The following is a 22216-nucleotide window of genomic DNA, read 5'->3' as shown; positions in this document are numbered from 1 at the left end:
GAAGGAACAGAGGATATTCTGAGCCAGAGATTGGCCCCTCTGGTCTCTGGGCTCACACACAGCAAATGTGACCACACAGATGTGCACATACACATTCAGTGTTCCAGGTGTCACCCAAGCAGAGACCCAAGTACACGCACTCCCTCAAGTTTGCACTGGGCGTTGTACAAGTGTACAACTCACCGGCATGAACACACACTGGTTGTCTCGCACACACGCACATGCCCACACACACACACACACACCTCTAATGCTGAGGCCTCCGCCCCCACCCCTGCCAGTGCCACCTCCAGTCTGTCTGTCCCCCCCCAGTCCCCGGGGATCTTGAGGTGCGCACCACACTGGTGCGCAGCCGCCTGTGGAGCGCAGCAAGAGAACATAGGCTACCTAGCTGGCCCAGAGTCACAGGTGTCTGGCTGCCCTGGTGGGGGAGGGGAAGAGGACCAGACAGGGCGGCCCCACCCCCAGGCCCCAGCTTCCTGGTGTCTGCTCTCAGGCTGCAGCCATTCCCTCTCGCGGGGCCTCAGCAGACAATGGGCACTTCACAGCGGGATGTCGCTGCTGGCCCAGGGCCAGCCACTGGGAAGGAGGCCTTGTCAGGCCCAAGCCTGAATCTCACCTCAGGTGCAGCCCAGAGGTACCCATGTTTGACTCTGTGGGCTGTGTGCCCACCCACCCAGCTACCAGGCAAGGCCCACACTTCCGCTGGGTGGTCTACGCTGCAGGGTGGTGGCATTAAATGACAGTTTTGAGGAGGGGGTCAGCACGGCTGGATGCTTGGACGCCAGCTGCCCGACCAGCAGTCTCTGTGCCCAACCCTCGCTCCTTACACATCGCTATTGGTGCCCCAGGCCCTGTACGCACTAGCCTGTCTGAGCTCCTCCACTGGGAAGGCTGAGGATATCCCGAGTCAGGTAGGTTCTCTGCCCTCAGGGAGGGGACAGTGTAGGGGGGGGTGGTGACCTAGATTGGAGGGACTGGGGGATGACATCTACAGAGACCTGGATGATGCGGAGAGGGATTTGCATAGACCAGGAGGAAGAGCTTCCAGAGGCAACTACAAAGGCCCAGGGCCCAGGCCCACAAAAGACCAAGTGATGCCAGTGTGGTGAAGCCTGAAGGTAACAGGCATTAGGAGTAGGAGATAAGGAGCCAGAGGGGCAGATCCTCAGGCCTGGGGAGGACAGGGGGAGGGCGCCCAGTTCAAGGCCTGCACACCTGCCAGGATACCAGCTGTAGCCACCAGGGGGCGCCATCTGAACAGAGGTGGAGGAGAGTAGGTGCCTGGAGAAAAGAAGGTAGGGATGGACTGGGGCTGATCCACACCCTCTGTCCCTCTTCTCCAGGACGGCTCCAAGTCCCCCTCTTTTTGGTCAGGCCCTGAGAGGAAAGGAGAGCTGGGGGATCCAGGGAGCCACCCAAGTGTGGACAGTGCGTGGTGAGTCAGGAGAGTCAGGTGAGTCAGGGAGTGTTCCTGCTGAGGGCCCGGCTGTGTTGAACTGGGCACCATGGGGGGTGCACAGACTGGCACCAAGGTCTGAGTGGCGGTGCTTTATGAAGGTGATGATTGGGTTGGCGTCAGGATGCAGAGGAGTGGCAGGCAGACACCGGTGGGGCGGGGAGAGGCAGAGAGAGGTTCAGAGAACGAAGGGGCAGAGAGAGGGAGCCCCAGAGAGGAGAGAGCTGCAGACAGGCATGGGGTCTGCAGGCGTGCTGTCATCGTCTGGGAAGGCGCAGGCTCAGAGGGCGAGGGCCAGCTTGCTCTCTCAGCCAGCCGGTTGTAGCAGTGGGTTCCGGTGTTCCAGCCCTTTCTCCTGTACCACGCCTATGGCGGCTTGCTCCCACCCCTCACTGAAGCTATGCCCTGCACCCACTGAACCTGGTGCTGTCCTCTCTGCCCAGAACACCCCTGCCCCTCTGCCTTCACCTCCCAACACCGAGCTCACCCCATCTCCATGGGAAGCCCATTCGGGACCCCAGCAGGGCCTGTGCAGGTGGAAGCAGCTTCTTCCAGGGACCCGCCCCCCCCCCCCCCCCCACACCTTCCAGTGAGGATCTGGTGCTGGGCTGTGAATGGATGTGTGGATGAGGAAGGAACCACTGGATGGATTAATGAACGGGCATAGCCTCACTGCCTCCCCCTCCAGGAAGAGAGAGACATACCCTCTTCTCTGGCAGGTGGGCACAGGCAACAATCTGGCCCAGATGTTTGTGCTTTTACTTCTCCCAGATGTGCACCGGAGCCTCTTGTATCTGTGGACGGAGGGGCAGGTGCCTCCAGCAGCCGCGCCAGGCTGTCTGCTTCTCCCAGGGCAGGTGGTCGGGTGACTGAGAAGGGGGGAAGACTCAGGCCCACCTTAGGCCAGATGCAGACTTGCCCCTCCTGACTTGCCCAGCTTGACTCCTTAACTACCCTGCCACCCCCAGAGCCCTGTGTCAGACTCAGGGTCCCACAGGCACATGCTGGGATAGTGAACCTGAGTGGCCCCCAGGGACCACAGCCCTTTCATCTCATCGTTGAGAAACCACTGTGGTCACTCCCAGAGGAGAGCCTGCAGGACGAGGTGCCCAGTCTTTGCCAGGCACAGGGTGGGCAGCAGGCAGGAAATGGGACAACCATAGCAAACAGAGGCCGGGTCCTGTTCTAAGGCCCCTGAGACACAAGCAAAGGTTGCCTGCAACCAGCCAGTTGGCAGACCACCTGCAGGGCTCCCACCCCAGGCCAAGCCCAGGGAAACAAGGGTGGCAGAAACCACAAGCCACCAGCTGGGGCTCTGACCAGAAGTCTCATGTGCCCAGATCAGTAGGTCTGTGGTTGCAGGCACACGTGCATACAAACACACGCATACACACGTGTGCAGGCCACACAGCTGGAAACAGCTGGCTGCATGTGAGGACAGAAATGTCCCCCTCTCCAGAGCCTCGGCTCCGTGGGGGGTGAGGGGGGGGGGGGAGTGTTGACCGGGAGGGGCCTTCTTCCCCTTCCCAGATCCAGCTGTAAGCAGCCCCTGGCAGGGGATCTTCCTCAGAGGAAGTTCTCAGGGTCTGCTCTGGGTAGAGGGGCCCCTCTAGGGGAGCTTCTCTCCCCACGGGAGGCTCCACCAGAGGCCTAGGTCACCCCCTCTCTAGATCCTAACCACAGCCTCAGGCTCAAACCTGACCCCTCTTAAGCCCCAGTGTAGAACCATGGGGGGCACGTTACCCTCCTTCACTGAGCTGTCGCTATCATTAGGGTAACTGTCACTGGGGTGCTGTCTTGTTTCTCTGAGCCCCCTTTTTCTTATCAGTCAGCGCTTCCAGTGAGAACTTCCTGGGACTCTGAGGTATACGGCACTATGTGGGCAACTGTGGTGAGAGCGCCTGCAGCCTCCAGCCCAGCCCTAGCCAGGCCTCAGTGACCTGAGTGGGAGCTTTGATTCCCCAATTCCAGTGGCAAGGGGAGTGCCAGGGCCAGGAGGGCAGAACAGGAAAGGGAGTCCATTCTCTACCCTGTGCCCAGGCCTCTGGGCAAGGGTAGAACTTGTGGGGATGGGGGGCATGCAGGGTGGTGCAACTGGTCTGGGTCCCACAGGCAGAGGCAAGGGACTGGGGGGGGGGGGTGGAGAAGGAGGCCTGTTTCTACAGCTGTTTTCCACCCTCCTGTGGTGATAGGGGGCAGGCTCTGATTCTCATGGGGTTGGGGGTGGGGGATTAACCCTTCAGGAAGGAAGCAACACAGCCAGGATGGATGGAGGAGGCCGTGCTGGACCGTTGGTGCTGAGGTCTGGGCCCCTGTCCCATTAACTTCCCTGGGGCAGACCCATGCTCCCCTCTGCTACCCTGGCACTCGGCCTGTGAGGACTGGTAGGGTGTGGGCGGGTAGCCGCCAGACCTAGGCCAGCTAGTGCTGACCAGGTGATTTCCCATTTCCCCATCTGTGCACAGGAGTCCCAGCACCCACAGAGATGCTGCAAGGGCATAACCAGCCCTACAGGAGTATGTCCGGCCCGGCACAGCTCGGGGAGGCCCAGTGAAGACAGACGGAGAGGACACGACAGTTCCAAAACAACCTTTTTTTTCCATTTCCAGTCTGCAGGGGCTGGGGCTCTTCTCTGGGTGGGGAGCCAGGGGGTGGGTGGGTCTGGAAAAAGCCAAGAGCTGTTTTCACTGGCTTAGCCCTGCCGAAGTAGAGACATCCCAGGGAAGTAACAGGAGAGCCAGCCGTCCATTTCAGCTAGCAAAGCCCACTCCTGGGACTACCCCAGCGAAGGTACACTAAAATCAAAGCCAAAGCCAGCAGGTGCCCCGGAAGCACTGGACTTCCTGCCAAGGACTCCCTAGGTGGGAACAGGACTGCACGGTGGGGGGGGTCATCCCCCACCTGGGCAGACTCCCTCCCCCACAGCTGTGGAAGGGAAGAAGGGAGAATAGGGCAGGCAACCTCCAGTCTGGGCCTGCCTTCTCTCAGCCCTCTTGGCTGACCTGCCTGGGGGAGGGGCTCAGGAGGACACTGGGTGGGGTCTGCAGGGGGTGGGGTGAGAACCCAGTCTAGAAGAGAGCAGGAGAGGAACAGGGAGAAGCTACCTCCCACTTCAGCAGGGAGGAATGTGGGGGGAGTAGGGTATGAATGGGGGGGGGGGGCGGAATGCAAAAGCTAACTGCCCAGAACCCTCCCCTGAACACCTACCTGCCCCCACACTGTAGAGAGCTGGTCTCCGTCTGGGGGTGTCTCCACCCACACCCAGCTCCAAGGCCTGTAGTGCCTGAAAGAAGTCAGAGGGCCCAGGACCCATTGCCTCTCCAACTGGACCGATAGCACTGCCCTCCTTAAGGCCCTAGACAGCTGGCCTGGCAGGGAGGAAGGGACGGTGCTCACTAGAATCAGGCCTGCCAGGTTGGGCTGGGGATTTCTGCTGCCAGGACCCCCTTCAGGGCTGGGCAGGGCTGGGCTGGGCCAATGCCAGACTCACTCTGACCCTGTCCCTGTGCCAGGGCCCCAGAAGGGCAGACAACACTTCCTTTCTCTGCTCTTGGCTCCTAGTGGGGAGGCAAGGGCCCCAGGACTTCAGACAGGCCTATGTCCCTCCCCGGGGCTACAGGAGAAGCCCCAGGACCAGTCTTCTTGAGGCAAGGGTGGGGAGAGTAGTGGGTGTGTGTGGGTAGTGTCCAGGCCCGGGCAAGGTGGCCGAGCACCGGGGGAAATGCCTGCTCAGCTGCCAGCCTGGGCAGGCTCGCGGTGCGTGGGCAGCTGGCACTGGAAGAGGCCGGGCTACTTCCCTGACAGAGCAGGGGGCAGGGGTCTCCCTCTGGCAGAGGCTGCCCCGGAGCAGCAGGCCTCCCTCACCCAAAGGTGGCGCACAGGGAGGGACACATACCTGTCTCAGTTATGCCAGGAATGTGGTTCCCCAGGCGGGAGGACAGGGGGAGGAGGAGCCTTCCTGGGGGCTGGAGGCTGGGGAAGGGGGCCTGACCTGGCAGAGTCAGAAAGACCCTGTAGGCCCTGGGGGAGAAACTGAGAAAGGCAAGTGGCAGCAGGTTCCCCTCCGGGACACTGCCAGGAGCAGTGCTCAGGCAGTGACGAGGAGGGAGCAAGCCCAGGGTGTACCCCAGGAGGTGGGCCTGGACGGACACTGCCCCCCACCTTGGCTGCTCTGGGCCTTTAGGAGTGGGGGGAGGGCGGCACTGGGGAGGGAGGTGTGCTAGGGTTAGGGGTTTCCTGCACGCAGTGGGACCTGGTGGATTCGTGGTGACTTCCGCAGATTGGGGGCTGCCCAGGCTTCACCCTGGGGCTGGGACAACAATGCGGCCCCTGGGAACAGAATGGGGTCAGAGTCAGATAGGGAGGGGTCAGCTTAGCTCAAGCCCTGTCCATCCATCTCCCTCACTAGGGTGAGGCCCTCGATTCCCAGAGCACCTAGGGCGGAGTCCTGGGGTGGGGTCCAAGGTCCTTACCTAACACAGAATAGGAGGCGGGCCAATCTCCCACCCTCACCCAGCTTGGAAAGGTGGGCACGGGATTAATACTTGCCCAAGCCTGGCCCTAGCCCCTCGGGATCTTGTGCCTCAGGCCTCCGGAGCCTCAAGGGGGAGGCACCCCTTCACCCTGGGCCATTGGGATGCAGCAACCCTGTCCTAGCACCTGGCCCTCCCAGCCCGCCCCGCCCCGCCCGCCTCCCCCCACCGTGGCACCCTGGTTTGCTTTCAAAGTAGAGATCTATGTCACCCAGCTCAAAACTTCCCAGGCGCCTTACAGTGGAACCCAAGCTCCTCCATCTACACCACCCCCCTCCCCAGAAGGTTCTTGCCTCCACCTGGCTCCACCTGCAAGGCTCCAAGCTACAGTCATAGCAAATGCCTTTCTCTGGGTCTCCTCTTCCCAAGACCACCCTCCCTAGCAGGCCCACCCCAGGAAGAGTCCAGTGGCTCAGCCCCTCCTGGGTGCACACCAGTTGCTGCACACTGGCTTACGGGTCCAGCACTACCCTTTCTCCAGCTAGAGCTCAGGTCCTGGCCTGGTACCTGAGTGCTGGCTGCCCAGGGCACACAGTAGGTCAAGTCTCACCCAGTCCTGGTTGGGGGGCTCTCCCTGGGTACCCTCCTCTCCAGCTGTCTCTGTGCCCAGCCTGGTATATACAGAGCCAGGGGCTGCCATGGGTAGAACAGGCTTTGGCAAGATGCCAAACCTTGTTCTGCCCAGGGTGGCCCTCCCACCACATGCCCTCTGACCCCACAGAAGGCCACAGTTACTGAGTCACAGACCCTCAGGCTGGACCCGCCCAGCTGTAGAGTTGATAATTCACTCTCTCTATCTTATAGGGACAGGGGACTTTCTGTACCCTGACCCCTCTTTCTCCAGCCTCTCCTTAGCCCCCCCACCACCACCCATCCCCCAAACTGGGTATCACCATCTCACAGCCTGCCCCATCTCCATGCCACCTTCCCATCTTTCCCCCCAGAACACAAACACCCAGAGCAGGGCAAGGTTGTAAGGTGTGAGGGGGCCAGGCTGGGTCCCCCTCATCTGAGCCAGTGCTGGGAAGGGACCGGGAATACACAGCCCTGCCGGCTTCTCTGTGTGATGCTGTGGCCCAGGACCCTGGAGCAGGCTCAGGAACAGATGATCATAGCGGGGGCAAAATGCCACAGGGCTCCCCATTTCAGGTCCTGCCCCTACCCCTGCACAGTCCCTCTCAGACCACCATCCAGGATCCCGCAAAAACCAAGCCAGCATCACAGCAGTAAGTTAGATAGAAAGTGGGACTTCCCTGCTGGCCAAAAGAACAAATCAGAGGACAGGGTTGCCTTCCCGAGAAAGGAAGTCACAGACCCTTCCCACTGCCCTGAGGAGGAAATGTTCTTTCCACCGCCACCCCCCTCCGATGCATCCCTTCCCAGGCAGCCTTGAGAGGACAGACAGGATGTGGGGGCGAGGGGCAGTTCCTACATTCTCCCTGCCACATTCCCCAGCAAAGGATCTCAGCCCCCAACTGCGACTCTCCTGGGGCAAGGGGGTGGGGGGGGGCGGCAGGGAAGCCCTTGGTCATGTGATTCCAGCTCACCTCCCAGAGGCTGGGCTGGGGGAGGGGAGCTCTTGGGCCACTCAGAATAGGCATGTGCTGTGTGGACAGCAGACATGGAAACGTTCTTCGACTCAATTAGAGCATTTCACACCCACTCAAACCCCCAGAAGTCCCCACCCCACACAAACTCCCCCTTCTAGAAATGACAGGCCTCTTGGAACACATAAGGGGGCAGCCCCCTCCTCCAATCCCTATGCCCCACTCTGAGGGGTTTGCTCAACATCTGGGACCCGTCCAGACAGATGTTTGGGCTTCTCCAGGAACATAAACAGCTGGTGTTCATTCACCTGGTCCCCTCCTCCCACTCAGAAAAGGACCAGGAGGGAGAGGGTAAGCAGAAGAGGAGGAAGCCTGTCCCCTTTCCAAGACCGGGGCTTGCTTGGCCCTAAGACAAAAGATGGTGGCACCGTGGGACCGGGGGTGGTTAGTGGGGATCCCTGCTAATGTCAGAGATCGGAGCTGTGACCTTGCAATGGCCAGACTCAGCTGGGAGATGAGGGAGGAAGGAAGGAGAGCAGACTACCACAAGACACATGCGCTCCTGCCTACAGCAAGCTCTCCTCTGCTCCCAGGGCATGATATGGAGCTCCTCCAAGCCTGCCCACCTCAGTCACCCTCTGCCCCTGGTCAAATCCCCACATACCTTCTACACAGTGCTCCACTTCCTCCAGATTCCGCAGAGTGATACGCATGAGGCTAGAATTGAGCATCAGCTCGTTCTTGTGGGCTGGCCACAGGTACGGGGGAGCAGGGTTCACAAAGAAGATCCTGGTGTCCCCAGTGGACACCTGGTTGTCACAGATGAGGGGATCTCCAAAGCCGCCAATCACCACCTTGTTGCCACCATCAAGCAGGCTCTCTTGGGTCACCATGTGTTTGCCCTTCAAGTACCGCCAGACCCGAACCTGGGGTGGACATGGGGGTGGGGGGGCAGGTATCAGTGATCCTCTTTCCACTGGGGAGAGGAGGCCACAGAGTCCAGGAACAAGTACAGACTGGGCGCCTGGGCTTTTTCTTCTCTTCCCACCTCAGTTGCTCAGGCCAAATGTCCAGAGTAGACTCAAAGCCCGGGCAGAGACGTGCGTAGGTCTTTGGGTCAGGCCGCAGGAGGGGGCTGCAGGGAAGCACACACCCTTGATGGATGCCACAGCCTGTGCGTGTCACACAGAAGGACGTGTGCCCTCACCCAGGAGGCAGCACTCCCACCCACTAGGTCTAACTGACCTCAGCCACCCCAATTCCTATAATGTCCATCTCAGCTCAGGCTGGAAATGGGAAGGGGATCCAGCTGGCCTGGGTGCCTGCTTTCCATGTCCTTACTTTCTCCACCTACCCACCACTACTTTGGGCCCACCCCTGGGGACAGCCAGGAGCAGCGAACATGGACAATGGGGTATAAGGGCCATGGGCCCCGAGCTCAGGGCTCTGGGCCAGCTTGGCTCCTTGCAGCCCTGTGGGTGGGCTAAGACACCCTCTCCCCCCACACCCCTCCACCCCCCAGGAGGCGAAAGACCCCTCCTCCTGCCAGGCTCCTACAGTGAATGCAGTCAAGGCAGCCTCCGAACCACAAAATCAAGTTTGGGCAGCACAGGGCAGCCCCACCCTACACACTCTCACTCCTGGGGCCCTGAGGGTACCTGCTCTGACAAACCGAGCCCTGAGACGCCCACAGCCCGGGGAGCGAGGGGGGTGGGTGGGTACAGGAGGGTCTCAGCAGCTGCAGGCTATACTGGGATGTTCTCCAAGGAACAGATCCGTGGGGACATATGCACAGGGGACATGAGTCCACCACACATTCCCTGAGAAGAAGCCCCTTTCCTCAGGAGCTCTGGGGATCTGAGACTTCTGGAACTGGTGATGAAAGACAATGGTGGCCTGCCCACCTGCCAGGTCCCTGCTGGGAGCCTCAGGAAGGCGGCATCTTAGGGACTCTCTCCACCTTCCAGTGGCCCAGTTGTCCAACCTTATCCCTCCCAACCCCAGACACACAGTAGGCTCCAGAAGGATGATAACCAGCAGGGAGAGGACTGGGCCGCTTTCCTCGCCTCCCCCCACCCCAGCCACACCCAGGAGCAGCGGGGAGGAAGTCGGGAAAATCCTGCAGGGACTTGGCAAAGTGCCCTGGCGTGGTGGAGGGGAGGGGGCTGGGCGGGGGATCCCAGCTGTAGCCAACACAGGCCAATCTGAAAGAAGCTGTCCCCCCCCCCACCCCCATCTCCATGGAGAAGGAATGGTCCGATTTCTGGTCAGGGAGGTGGTTTTAGGGGCCAGAGCGGGGATGGGCCCTGGGTCGCCTGAGTCCTCCCTAGGAACGTGTTATGGGAAAAACCCACCATACCTAAACCAGGAGACTCCCAGATCCAGCTGAGGGAGAGGCCGAGCAGCACCCCTCCCCTGTGGCCGGGGGGATCCAGTTCGCCCAGGAGCCGGATGGGGCACCTGTCCCTGCACCCCTCCACAGCTGAGGCTCAGCAACGGCTCCACCCACTTTCTGCTCCTGTCCCCACACCTAGTCACTGCAGCACCCGCCGCCAGGGTGCCCGGGGGTGGGAGATTCTATGTGCACTCCACTCTCTCCGGAACCCCCCCACCCCCCCGCCGCCCTCTGGCCCCGGTAAAGGCCTCTGGGAGGGAGTAGTGACAGCACTGACCATAGGCCAAATTCCCACTTTCACCCCAAACAGCAGGCATCACCTCTCCTTGTCCCCCTTCCTTTCCTATGGCTGATGGGGAGGGGGTGCGATAGCCATACAGTTTCCCTGGGGGACGGCGCACTTGTTTCCAGTAAGGTGGTGGGTGTGGAGGTGGGGGTGGGGGCAGACACGATTGGGTCTCCCGGGCCTTGGCACCACGAGGTGGGCCCGCCGCGGTGCCGCAGGAACTTTCCCTCCGGCACTCGCGAGTTTTCCGGGACCCCGCGCCCCACCCGGGGGCCCGGCGGTCGCCAAGGGAGCGGGAGCGAGAGCTGCGGAGCGTCTGGTGCCCGTTCCCACGGCCTGGGATGGGGGTCCCAGTGGGGTGGGGTGGCCGGCCTCCGGGCTAGGGGCGCAGGCTGGCGGAGGAAGAGGCCCCCAGCCCCGGCTTCCAGGAGGGGCTCTCTGGGGCGAGGGCGAGGGGTCCCGGCGGGGGCGCACCTTGCACGAGTACGTGTGCTGCACCGGGTCCACGTTGAGAATCTCCTCCACGGTGCCGGTGAGCACCACGTTCGCCTCCTCCTCCCGCCGCTCCAGCGCGCGCTCCGGGCACGTCCCGTCGGCGCGGGGCAGGGCGCGCGCGGCCACGACCAGGAGCAGCAGCAGTGGCTGCAGCAGGGCTGGGCCGGGCGGCCGCAGGCTGGCCATGGCGCGGGCCGACGACGGCGGAAGGCGGCCGAGCGAGCGCGCGGGCCTGGCCGCGCCGGGAGCGGGACTGGACAGGACGGGACGCAGCTCCCGGGAGGCGGCGGGGGCGAGGGCGGCGCGGGGGCGGGACCCGGGGCAGCCCCGCCCCCTCCCCGCCCCTTCTCCCCCCTCCCGCCTCCACCCCCCCCCCCCCCCCCAGCCCAGCTCCCCAGCCCGCGCGGGTCCCCTACCCTCCCGGCGCCCAGCGTCCCGCGCCGGCCGCGAACAAAGCGTCGGGACAGCGACGCCGGGCGGAGGCCGGGCTGGTGGGAGGGCGGGGGTCGGACTGGGTCGGGCCAAGGTGGGTGGTGCGACTTGCCAGGGCGGAGGGCGGAGGGCGGACGGGACGGGGGGTGGGGGGGGGTGGTGGTGGGCGGGCCCGGGAGGTGCTCGCTCTTCTGCGGCGCACCCCCGTGGACGCCCCTCCCCCTCCTGCGCGGGCGTCTCTCCCCCACCCCCACCCCCGCCCAGGAAATGCGGCTGCAATCGGGTTAATGCATAATCTGGAGGCGACGTGACGGGACTTCCAAGGGGCTCCGGGCTGCGCCGGGGTCAGAGCTGCGGGAGCTCCTTGGCCGCGGGAAGGGGCTGCCAGGTCCTGGGGCCCCGCCGCCCCTCGGACCCTGCAGGGCTGCGCCCCTCCCCTGGCGGGAACAGCTCGATGGCACACCACAGCCCCTCTCGGGAGCTGGGGACAGAAACTCGCCCGGGTCCGGGACCCCCAGCAGGTTCGGGCGAGGAGGCGGCCCCAGCAGGCCGCGCCCCCGGCCGGCTAGGACCAATGTGGACCGGTGGCTGTGGTGATTGGTCAGAATGGAGCGCAGACCCGCCCACCGCCCGGTCCCGGGTCGGCCCCGGCCTGGCTGCAGAGCGGAGGGCTCCCTCTGTCGTCCAGCCGCGACTGTGTCGGCTCAGCAGGGGACGGCCGGCCACGCCCCCTCCTCAGCCCCGCGGTGGGCCCTTCTCCAGCCAGCCTGTCTAGGTACATGGGATCAACTGAGATCCAGAGAGTACAATTTGGAGCCTAGCTTAGCTGAAGATCGAGGGGGAGGGGGAGGGGGAGGAGACCCCTTCTGTCCGTCCAGGGCTGAATCTGTGGCACACCCCCTCACCCCAAGCCATCCACAGATCTCTGAGCCAGAAGCAATGCAGGAAGTAGCCCCTCTGGGAGAAGGTACCTTACCTCCCCGACCCTGGTGGGAGGGGTTCAGGGAAGGAGGATGACCCCAAGGATGTATGCTCACACCTGCTAATTTGTAGTATGACAAAGAAGTGAGGGTGGGGACCCAGGAAATGAACCTGGAACCAAGAGAGCACCCCTCCCACATACATACACACAGCTGCCTGTCTACACATATTGGTCACAGATGAGCAAGACCTAGAAGTCTCTCAGCCCAGATACAGACCGCCCCCTCCCTCCCTGCCGCCCCTCCCCCCCCCCCCCCCCCCCACAGACCAGAAAGGGGCTTCTGGATCTCCAGCCAAATTACTCTGAACAGACTGAAGGCTGAGGTCTGAGTCCCCAGAGCCGTGGACTTTAGCCCAGAGAAGCGTATGGCTATGTTCTGTGTCTCTCCCCGCAACCCCCATCTTGCCTGTGTCCAAAGCTGACTCAGTCCGGCTCCCGTGGAATTCCTGGGAAATTGGTATAGAGAGAAACAGTCTACGTGGAAGCAGGTGTAGTTTGTGTCAAATTAGGTGCGTGCCCTCCATCTGAGACAAGCTCTTCCACATTGGACTGAAGGAATCGCCCATTCCAGGGGGGCCCCTCACCTGCTGGCCATGGTCTCTCCATTAAGGTGTATTTGTTGGAGAATAGTCTCCATTCAGCAGCTTGCCAGATGGCAATGTGTGTGTTCAAGGCCCTGCCCACACCCCTCCCTGGACAAGTGCAGGCCGGACAGGGCAGGCTGATGGGTTCTGGAGGGCCGTGAGTGCCAGTGGAGGAGCCTGCCTCACAACCCAGCCAGGCAGGCCCTAGGGCCTCACCCTCCGAGCACTTCCAGGGGTGCTGGTCCTAGTAAGAACCTGACCACACCTTTCCCTCCCTGTACTGTCTGCTGACCCAGATGTGGGGGATGGGAATCAGTTATGCAGGGGCTGACTGAGGCTCAGCCTGGAGGTAGGGGTGCGCACCAACAGATATGTCTCTTCTTTCTCTAGAATTTAATTTCTCAAAGGTGAGGGGACATCTTCAGTTTCTCCGAGGAGTGGCTGGGAGTGGGTCACTATTTTGATCTCATTAGACTTGTGCCTTCACTTACTTGGCAAATGCAGCCTAGTGACCACCCGGTGACCCTGCGTCTCCTTATCCCACTTCCTCCTCTGCCCCTCCCCCAGCCTCATCAGTAGGGGTGCAGAAGCGAGGGGTGCTGGGGGAAGGAGGAGGGCAGAAACGGAAGGAGACGTTTAATTTTGCGTCAACTTTTATTACCCACACTTGGTCAGGGACTTGGGTGGGCAGCCCTCTGCGCTGCTGTCCTGGTCCTGCCTCACCCACCCCGCAGGCGCAAATTCATGATCAGAGTGCACTGGGGTGTGAGTTCATACTCCCCAAGCCGGTGCTGGTCCTCCATGGGCTTCCCCTCGAAGGTCAGCCAGAACAGGTCGGCCTGCACATGCTCCTGCTGGCATATCTGCTGCTTGAGCTCAGCCACCGTCTGCGTCAGCCGGACCTCGTAGGCAATGGTGCGACCCTTGTGGTTCCTCACCAGGATGCTCAGGGGTTCCTTGCAGCTCTGCACCACCAGCAGGACCGTGCTGCCGGGGCTCAGGCCCTGGCTGAGGAGGGGAACCCCATCGCGCAGCACTGTGCCGGCAGGGTGGGTGGCCAGTCTCTGCTGGAATGCGGGCACGCCAGTTTTCTGGGCGATCTGCTGCTTCAGCTCCGATGCCAGCATGTTGTCTCTCAGGGGCACCAGGAACTCCTCACCCCCCAGCATTTTCACCTTCAGGTCCCCGCCCTGTGGACATCACACAGACTTACAGACCCTGGCATCAGTCCTGGAGCCACTGCATGCATGGCATTGGCCACAGGGCAAGCTCCTAGGGGCTGGGGATGCTGCTCTCCTCCCCACCCACCACGAAAGGGACCCCAGGTGCTGGAGGCGAGCAAGGAGCATTTCCAGAAGAAAGGCAGCCACCCGCAACCGTCACCTCACCTCCCTTAACCCACGAAGATGCCCCTCTGTGCCAGTGCCCAGGGATCTCAGGGTTAAACACTGGGCAAAACACACTTTCCAAGACCCAGACCCTGGCGTCAGAAGGAGCTCTGTCCACCACCCCGCACGATTAGGGACCTGAGGGAGCTCTGAGCACCTCCACTTGCCTGGCACACAGTGAGTGCTCCACCCCTGGGAGACCCCAGCGATGAAATGGGAAAATCGACTGGTACAGAGCCCCCCTGCCCCCACCCGGCAAACCCCCCTCACCATGGCTGTAGGCTCTGGCACCAGGTCCTCCACAGGCACAGACAAGGAGGCTGCTTCTCAGCTTCCAGCTCCCCTGCGGCTCAGCCCTTTTATGAACCTGAGCTGTGCACGTCAGGGGGCAGTGTCGGGAAGAGAGCCTCACCAGTGGCTGAACTCAGCTTCAGTTTCAGTTTCCTTTTCCCAAGGTGTGCCCCGTGAGTGACAGAAACAAAACAGAATGACAAGGGTAAAAGCCAGGACTATCCACTTGCCCCAGCACTCAGGACCCTGCCCCTGTGTGCATTCAGAAACCCCCTAAATGCCCATCACCTCAGGTCCTTTACAAGATGCACAGAAGTCACAATAACATGAGCTAACGATTGGAACTTTCACTTTCCATTTACCAGTTTGCAAAATTAGTAAGTATGGAACACATTGCCACAAGTGATTCAGAAATAACAAAAGAGTGGCAATCCAAACTACCCAGAGATAATCACCATTGGTTTAGGACAATATTTCTTCAGATAGTTCTTTTTTTTTTTTTTTTAATGAAAGAGATGTATCTCTTATTTTCCATAAAAATGAACTAATGGTCACTATCCAGAAGGTGAAAAGATTGTTCTCAAAATGGGAGAAAATGTTTGGAAATCATATGTCAGATAAGGGTCTAGTGTCCATAATATATAAAGAATTCTTATAACTCAACCATAAAAAGATAAGCAACTCAATTAAAAATTGGACAAATGTTTGAATAGATATTTCTCTGTAGAATATATAAATGGCCAAAACCACATGAAAAGCTGCTCAACTTCATTAGCCATTAGGGAAAAGCCATTAGGGAGATTCAAATCAAAATCACAATGAGATGTTATGTCATACCCATTATTATAGCATAACTATAATAATAATAATAATAATAATAATAATAATATATTAGTATAACAATAATAATTCAAAAAGAACAATAGGAAATGTTGAGGAGCATGTAGAGAAATTGGAACCCTCATATTATTGCTGATGGAATATAAAATGGCCCGGCCACTGCGGAAAACAGTGTAGTCACTCCTCAAAAAGTTAAACAGGATTTTCATATGACCCAGCAATTCCATTCCTAGGTATATGCCCCAAAGAATTGAACACAGGTGTTCAGACAAATACTTGTAACCAAATGTTCATGGCACCACTATTTACAATAGACAAAAGGAAGAAACTGTGGGAACAACCAAATCCATCAACAGCTGGATGCAGAAACAAAATATGATACACCCTTACAATAGAATGTTACTGAACCATAAAAAGGAATAAAATACTGATAACTGCTACAACATGGATGAACCTTGAAAACATTATGCTAAGTGAAAGAAGACGGATACAAAAGGCCACATATTATATGATTCTACTTATATGAAATACCCACAATAAGCAAATCCATAGGGCCCAGTAGGGATTTCCAGGCATTGGATGAGAGCAGGAATAGGGAGTGATTGCTTTATGGATATGAGGCCTCCTTTGGGGGTGATAAAATGTTTTGGAACTAGGTAGAGGTAATGGTTGCACAACGTTGTAAATATACTGACACTAAATTATACACTTTAAAATGGATAAATTTTTGTTACGTGAATTTCACCTCAGAAAAACAAAGCTAAAAACACACATTGGGGCACTTGGGTGGCTCAGTCTGTTAAGCTTCCCACTCGGCTCCGGTCATGATCTCAGGGTTTGTGAGTTCGAGCACTTCGTCAGGCTCTGTGCTGACAGGCTCTCTGCCCCTCCCCCGCTCACGCTGTGTCTCACTCTGTTTCTCAAAAATAAATAAATGTAAAAAAAAAAAAGAAAAAGAAATCAGAAGATATCAATACCATGTTTAATAATGGTCATTTGGGGGAGATGGGGGAGATTTTCACATTCTGTATTCTTTATCTCAACAAACATTTGTGGTTTTCTTTTTACAATACCAATATTACTTATGCAAGGAATGGGTCAAGATATAAACTTAAAATAAGAAAAAGAAGAAAAATTAAACCCCTCTGGTTTTTGTGTGTTCACAATTTTGGAGTCCTGTGAGATTTGGGAGGTGGGTGGTGAAAATGGGGAAATGAGATGGGAAAGATTTATATTCCCAACATTTATTTTTCCACTCTTTTACTTTTTTTATTTCAAAAATTATTTACTTTCTTATTTACCTAAATTTTATTTATTTTTAGCAAACTTACGCCTGCTATAGCTATTTGTATTAGCAAAAATTTGGGAACAACCTAAATATTCAACAATATGGGATTGATTAACTAAATTCCCCTCTATACTATAATGGATTCATTATGCTATGGGAAACACATGTAGCCATTAAAAAATTGTTTTGCATAAAAGTATCTATTAATATGGAAAAATGTTTATGATACACTATTTGAATGAAACAGGTTACAAAATGGTGAGAGTAGGATGTGTTAACTTTTTTTAAATTCCCTTTTCCTTATCCCTTAAAATATATTTTTAAATTTTTTAAGTGTTTGTTTATTTTTGAGAGAGACAGAGAGACAGAGCACGAGTGGGGGAGGGGCAGAGAGAGAAGGAGGCACAGAATCCGAAGCAGGCTCCAGGCTCTGAGCAAGTGGTCAGCACGGAGCCTGATGCGGGGCTCAAACCCACGACTGTGAAATCACAGCCTGAGCAGACGTAAGACGCTCAACCAACTGAGCCACCCAGGTGCCCCAATGTCTTCTGATTTCTTAATACTGACATAATGGCACTAGACTCTTCGTTTTCTTTTAGTTACTTCATCCCATTGTCACCAGTTGTCTTCCTGCTTTTGATAGGAGGAACTAAATGCAAAGTCATTAAGGAAGCAAACTGACAGAACCTGTCTCAGTTCCTGGGGCTGTCATAACAAACTACCACAGACTGGGGGGCTTGAAACAATGGCAAGAAGTCTGAAATCCAGGGGGACTCAATGACCAGTATTGTCAGGCTGGTTAAGAATAATCTAATTTTATGTAGCTTACAGAAGACAGGAATCACCTGAAACACAAGGATACAAGAAATTTGAAAGTAGAAGGATGGGAAGAAACATACCACATGACTATTAACTAAAATGAAGCAGTTGTAGCCATATTAACAATTTTATTAACATATCAACAAAGAAACTTTATATGCAAAGTGTCACAGAGATACAGAAGGTAACAATAAAAGGTTGAGTTCACTGGTAAAAGAAAATAACTGTAAACTTGTATGCACCTAATAATATGGCCACAAATATATAAGTTCTAGTCTCAAACATTAATATTCTACTTATGAAATTATAATGGTCACTTAGAAGGGGACCTTTAGTTAATATTTTGACTCATTTACAAACTAACTTAAACTTCCTTAAACCTTTAAAACCTTTCAAGTCATTTAACATACTTGATTTTATTTTTAAACCCTTCACTATCTAAAAACTGCAACAATAAAAAAACCTTTCCAAGAATGTCCACAGTTCTTATCTCATAGAGGTTTTAGTCTCACAGCCCAGACTCTTCTATTAGTTGCAAATCTACCACCTTTACCTTTTATTTGTTTGTTTGTTTGTTTGTTTATTATTTATTTATTTATTTATTTATTTATTTATTTATTTTACATTCAAACTAGCATATAGTGCCACAATGATTTCAGGAGTAGATTCCTTAATGCCCCTTACCAATTTACTCCATCCCCCCTCCCACAACCCCTCCAGTAACCCTCTGTTTGTTCTCCATATTTAAGAGTCTCTTACATTTTGTCCCCCTCCCTGTGTTTATATCATTTTTGCTTCCCTTCCCTTATGTTCATCTGTTTTGTCTCTTAAAGTCCTCATATGAGTGAAGTCATATGATATTTGTCTTTCTCTAATTTCACTTAGCATAATACCCTCTAGTTCCATCCATGTAGTTGCAAATGGCAAGATTGTATTCTTTTTGATTGCCGAGTAATACTCCATTGTATATATATCCCACATCTTCTTTATCCATTCATCCATCGATGGACATTTGGGCTCTTTCCATACTTTGGCTATTGTCGATAGTGCTGCTATAAACATGGGGGTGCATGTGTCCCTTCGAAACAGCATACCTGTATCCCTCGGATAAATACCTAGTAGTGCAATTGCTGGGTTGTAGGGTAGTTCCATTTTTAATTTTTGAGGAACCTCCATACTGTTTTCCAGAGTGGCTGTACCAGCTTGCATTCCCACCAACAACGCTAAAGAGATCCTCTTTCTCCACATCCTCGCCAACATCCGCTGTTGCCTGAGTTATTAATATTAGCCATTCTGACAGGTGTGAGGTGGTATCTCATTGTGGCTTTGATTTGTATTTCCCTGATGATGAGTGATGTTGAGCATTTTTTCATGTGTCGGTTGGCCATCTGGATGTCTTCTTTGGAGAAGTGTCTATTCATGTCTTTTGCCCATTTCTTCACTGGATTATTTGTTTTTTTGGGTGTTGAGTTTGATAAGTTCTTACAGATTTTGGATACTAACCCTTTATCTGATATGTGATTTGGAAATATCTTCTCCCATTCTGTCGGTTGCCTTTTAGTTTTGTTGTTTCCTTCACTGTGCAGTGCTTTGCAGATTTTATTTTGATGAGGTCCCAGTAGTTCATTTTTGCTTTTGCTTCCCTTGCCTCCAGGGACGTGTTGAATAAGAAGCTGCTGTAGCCAAGGTCAAAAGGGTTTTTGCCTGCTTTCTCCTCGAGGATTTTGATGGCTTCCTGTCTTACATTTAGGCCTTTTCATCCATTTTGAGTGTGTTTTATTTTTGAGTTTACCTTTTAATGAGACACAACAATCTTTGCTCTCATTCAGATCTGATTCCTTTCCCCTACCTTTCCACCTGGCCAATCACTGCTCCCTGAGACGATCATCCTGGATGACGTCTGATTAGCTAAGGGCCTTTGGTCACAGTTCGAAGGTCATGCGCTGTGGAATGATGAGGGTGGGCTGCCCCCACAGACCTCCTGATGGACAGATGTTGGAAGCCCAGGCACACCATGACTTGCTGAGAAAGTGGCACAGAGCTTGTTAGTCACCGTGGCTGACCAGGAAAAGTGTTGTCAGAGACACTGGGTGGGCCAAATTTCCACTTATTGTTGAAGTCTAATTAGTTGTAAATATCTGCTGGCTGAGCTCATTAAATAGGCAGCCCCTCCTTTCCGTGCTCTGAGGGAAAAGTGTCACTCTGTTTCTCCACCCAGCACTAGGAAGGCCGAGGATCCCCTGACCTGGGCCACAACCTCACTGTCCTGGACCCCATCCCTTCTCATGCAAGAGCCTCACCACCCACTTGGTGGACATATCCCTCTCCTAGCCACAGCAACTTGTAATGGGTGTCCAGGGAAAACAGGACTCAGTGGAGGACAGAGAGTGGAAATAAAGCTGCTATCCCCACACTGACCAGCTATCCTAGAGGGACACTCAAACAGCCCCATGTCTGGCTCTCCCCCAAACAGATTCTGGGATAGGGGTGGTTGGTCCTCAGGGAAGTCAAGCGGTAGTCTGCAGATGAGAAAGATTCCTTTTGCTACAGGGATGGCCTATGGGGGCGGGGAAGAGAAGTAGAAGGCAGACCTGAGATGCAGGGGTTGTGCTAACCTGGGGAGGCAGTGACTTGGAGCTGTGGTACAGGAGGAACAAGGTGGGGGGCACTGGACTTAGTTCAAACCCACGGGAGCTGGTGAGGGCAAGGAAGAAGCACACCTGGACTCTGCCCCACATGGCCCCAAGACCCAGACACACCCTGTAATCCTATGTGGCCACCTGTGTGCTAGGGACAAGTCTTCTGAGTTCTGGACCACGTGAAAACAAGGCCTGGAGTCCGCAGTGTGGAGACCCAGGGCCTGTTGCGCTGGAGGTACCGTCAAGGGGAGGAGGGGCTTGGATTGTGCCCAACCAGCCTCCCTGACGTCCCTTGCCACTAAATGACACTTTCATCCCTTCACCCCAGACCCAGCAGGGAAGCAGCAGGCACCCGACCAACCCAAGGCTGATGGTGAAGGACACAAAACAGAAAATCCAATGGGATGCATCTGTGGGCCTTACCTGTTCCGCACACGCTTTCGATGGAAGAGGAAGAGGTGGGGAGGGGGAAGAGAAGGAAGGATCAGCCATCTTATCCTCCCTCTCTGCAGAATTCGCCTCAGGAGACAAAGCCCTGATACCCCATGAAGTCTAGCCCTTGCCCTGAGCCACACCACACAATCCTTCACTCTACCTGGTTGGGATCTGGGCCTTGGGGCCAAAGTGGGGAGGAGGAGACTCAGGTGGGATGGTTGGGGGAGAGGCCACCAGTTCTTAGTGTTAAGAAAATTATCCTAAACTTGGAAATCAGGCACAAGGATCCTTCCTATCCTTGAAGGTCTCTCTGGAGGTGCCTTTGCTGATATCCTTGAAGTTACAAGTTAATACGGTGTAGACATCTGTCCCACCAGACACAGGGGACGTCAATCCTGGAGAAACACAGTCTTGCCGCCCCATGTGACATCTGCCAGTGTTGTACTGACCTGTACTCCTCCCTCAAAGCCTCTTGGAACTGTTGGTTTCCTCTTTGGTGAGCTAAACAGACACTGGACATGGGCTCGCTCTGCATTTGCATGGAAGTCGTGTTTGCTTTTTGGGATTTTTTTGCCTTGAAAATCATGTTTTGACATCAGATATTGGAAGGTATCCCTCCATTGCTCAGATGCCAGTGGAACGGTCACCACACTGATTTTGGGAAAAGATGGTATCATTGTCTGGATGTTGGGAGATATCATCTCTGTCACTCACTCATTTGGCCAACACGTCTTTACGGAGTACAAGGCTACGTGCCAGGTACTACCCTGGGCAAGATGGAGCTCATGTTCTAGTGTGATGGACAGACATCACACGGGATGGGGAGGTGCAGATGGCACACGTTGTTGACAGGGATAAGCAGGAAGAAGAAAGAGCAGGAAAGGGGGGAGTGTAAGTCCTGAAGTGGGGGAGGCAGAGAGGAGATACCAAAGTGGCCTTTGAGTAAACACCTCAGGGAGGGAAGAGCTTCCCAGGCAGAGACACAGATGCTGCAAAGGCCCTGAGGCAGGAGTGTGTCTGCACGGGAGTGAGGCAGTGAGGCTGGAGAGTGGATGCAGAGAAGTAGGGCATGTGGCTGGCCACTGAACACACCAGGCTTTCACCATGGAGGGTCCTGGCCTGATTCCACTCAGGCCTGACAAGATCATCAGGACAGCTGCACGAAGTGAAAGACCTTGGGTCGGGAAGGGAGCTGGAGACCAATCAGGAGATTCTGTGAAAATCCAGGCAAAAGGTGACGGTGACACAGTCAGTGGCAGGAGAGCAAATGGCCAGAAGTGGCGTTCGGATATATCAGGGAGCTAGAGCTGCAGTAGGGCCTGATGGGCCAGTGTGGGGAGTGGACTCCAAGTGTTAAGCGTGACGGCAGAACGCTGGCCTGAGAATTCCAAGAAAGGTCAGACGCAGAGGAAGCAAGGAGCCTCAGTCAGGCCCAATCACCAGGCAGAGACACTGCCCGCCCCGGTTGTCTAAACAAAGAAATTAGTGTAAAGACTTATTCACGAGGCATCAGAAGCCTGAGGCTACATCGGAGAACATGAAGACACCTGTTAGTCAGTGCAGGTGAGAGGCTGGGCCAGAGAGAAGAGGCTGGGGCTGTGCAGGGTAGAGGCAGGTCAAAAGTAGTCCCGAGGGAGGTTGACCTCCTCACCTGTGCCCCTGTGGTCAGGGCCTCCTAGTGGGTGGGAACTCCAGGTTGGGTGTGAAACTAAGAGCATCGGTCAAAATCCAACACCACAGGACACTATCAGGAACTTGGTTATGGGCATGTTGCAGTCGAAATGCCTATTAGACTTAAAATCAG

The 22216-nt window shown here is 55.6% G+C and overlaps 2 protein-coding genes and 1 long non-coding RNA gene across 6 annotated transcripts in view; 1 reads left to right on the top strand and 2 right to left on the bottom strand.

The window, feature by feature from the left end:
- The window catches only part of AGRN (agrin), a 34523-nt gene extending 23501 nt beyond the window's left edge, over positions 1-11022 (bottom strand). For 2 of the 4 annotated variants that reach the window (XM_053205077.1, XM_053205081.1), the window contains exons 1-2: positions 10694-11021; positions 8203-8464 (exon numbers count right to left, since the gene is read on the bottom strand). In XM_053205077.1, the coding sequence (XP_053061052.1) occupies positions 8203-8464; positions 10694-10900 (469 nt within the window). In that variant the 5' untranslated portion in view covers positions 10901-11021. Of the gene's footprint in view, positions 1-8202; positions 8465-10693 lie in introns of all 4 variants that reach the window. The other 2 variants (XM_053205074.1, XM_053205099.1) reach the window with 2 other exon arrangements.
- On the top strand, positions 523-5387 carry LOC128312204 (uncharacterized). The gene is made up of 3 exons (XR_008291190.1): positions 523-914; positions 1347-1456; positions 3925-5387. It is a non-coding gene; the product is annotated as an uncharacterized LOC128312204 (long non-coding RNA).
- A 2325-nt stretch (positions 11023-13347) lies between the features above and the next one.
- On the bottom strand, positions 13348-14525 carry ISG15 (ISG15 ubiquitin like modifier). The gene is made up of 2 exons (XM_015087246.3): positions 14371-14525; positions 13348-13902 (listed from the first exon to the last, which is right to left on the bottom strand). Exons 1-2 carry the CDS (start codon positions 14371-14373, stop codon positions 13432-13434), a joined length of 474 nt encoding a protein of 157 aa, XP_014942732.1. The 5' UTR covers positions 14374-14525; the 3' UTR covers positions 13348-13431.
- Positions 14526-22216: the final 7691 nt, after the last annotated feature.

This window comes from Acinonyx jubatus, chromosome C1 (assembly GCF_027475565.1).
Source record: "Acinonyx jubatus isolate Ajub_Pintada_27869175 chromosome C1, VMU_Ajub_asm_v1.0, whole genome shotgun sequence".
Classification (NCBI taxonomy): Eukaryota; Metazoa; Chordata; class Mammalia; order Carnivora; family Felidae; genus Acinonyx; species Acinonyx jubatus.
Note: the sequence above shows the minus strand (reverse complement) of the source record. Positions and strands in the feature narration are given on the sequence as shown.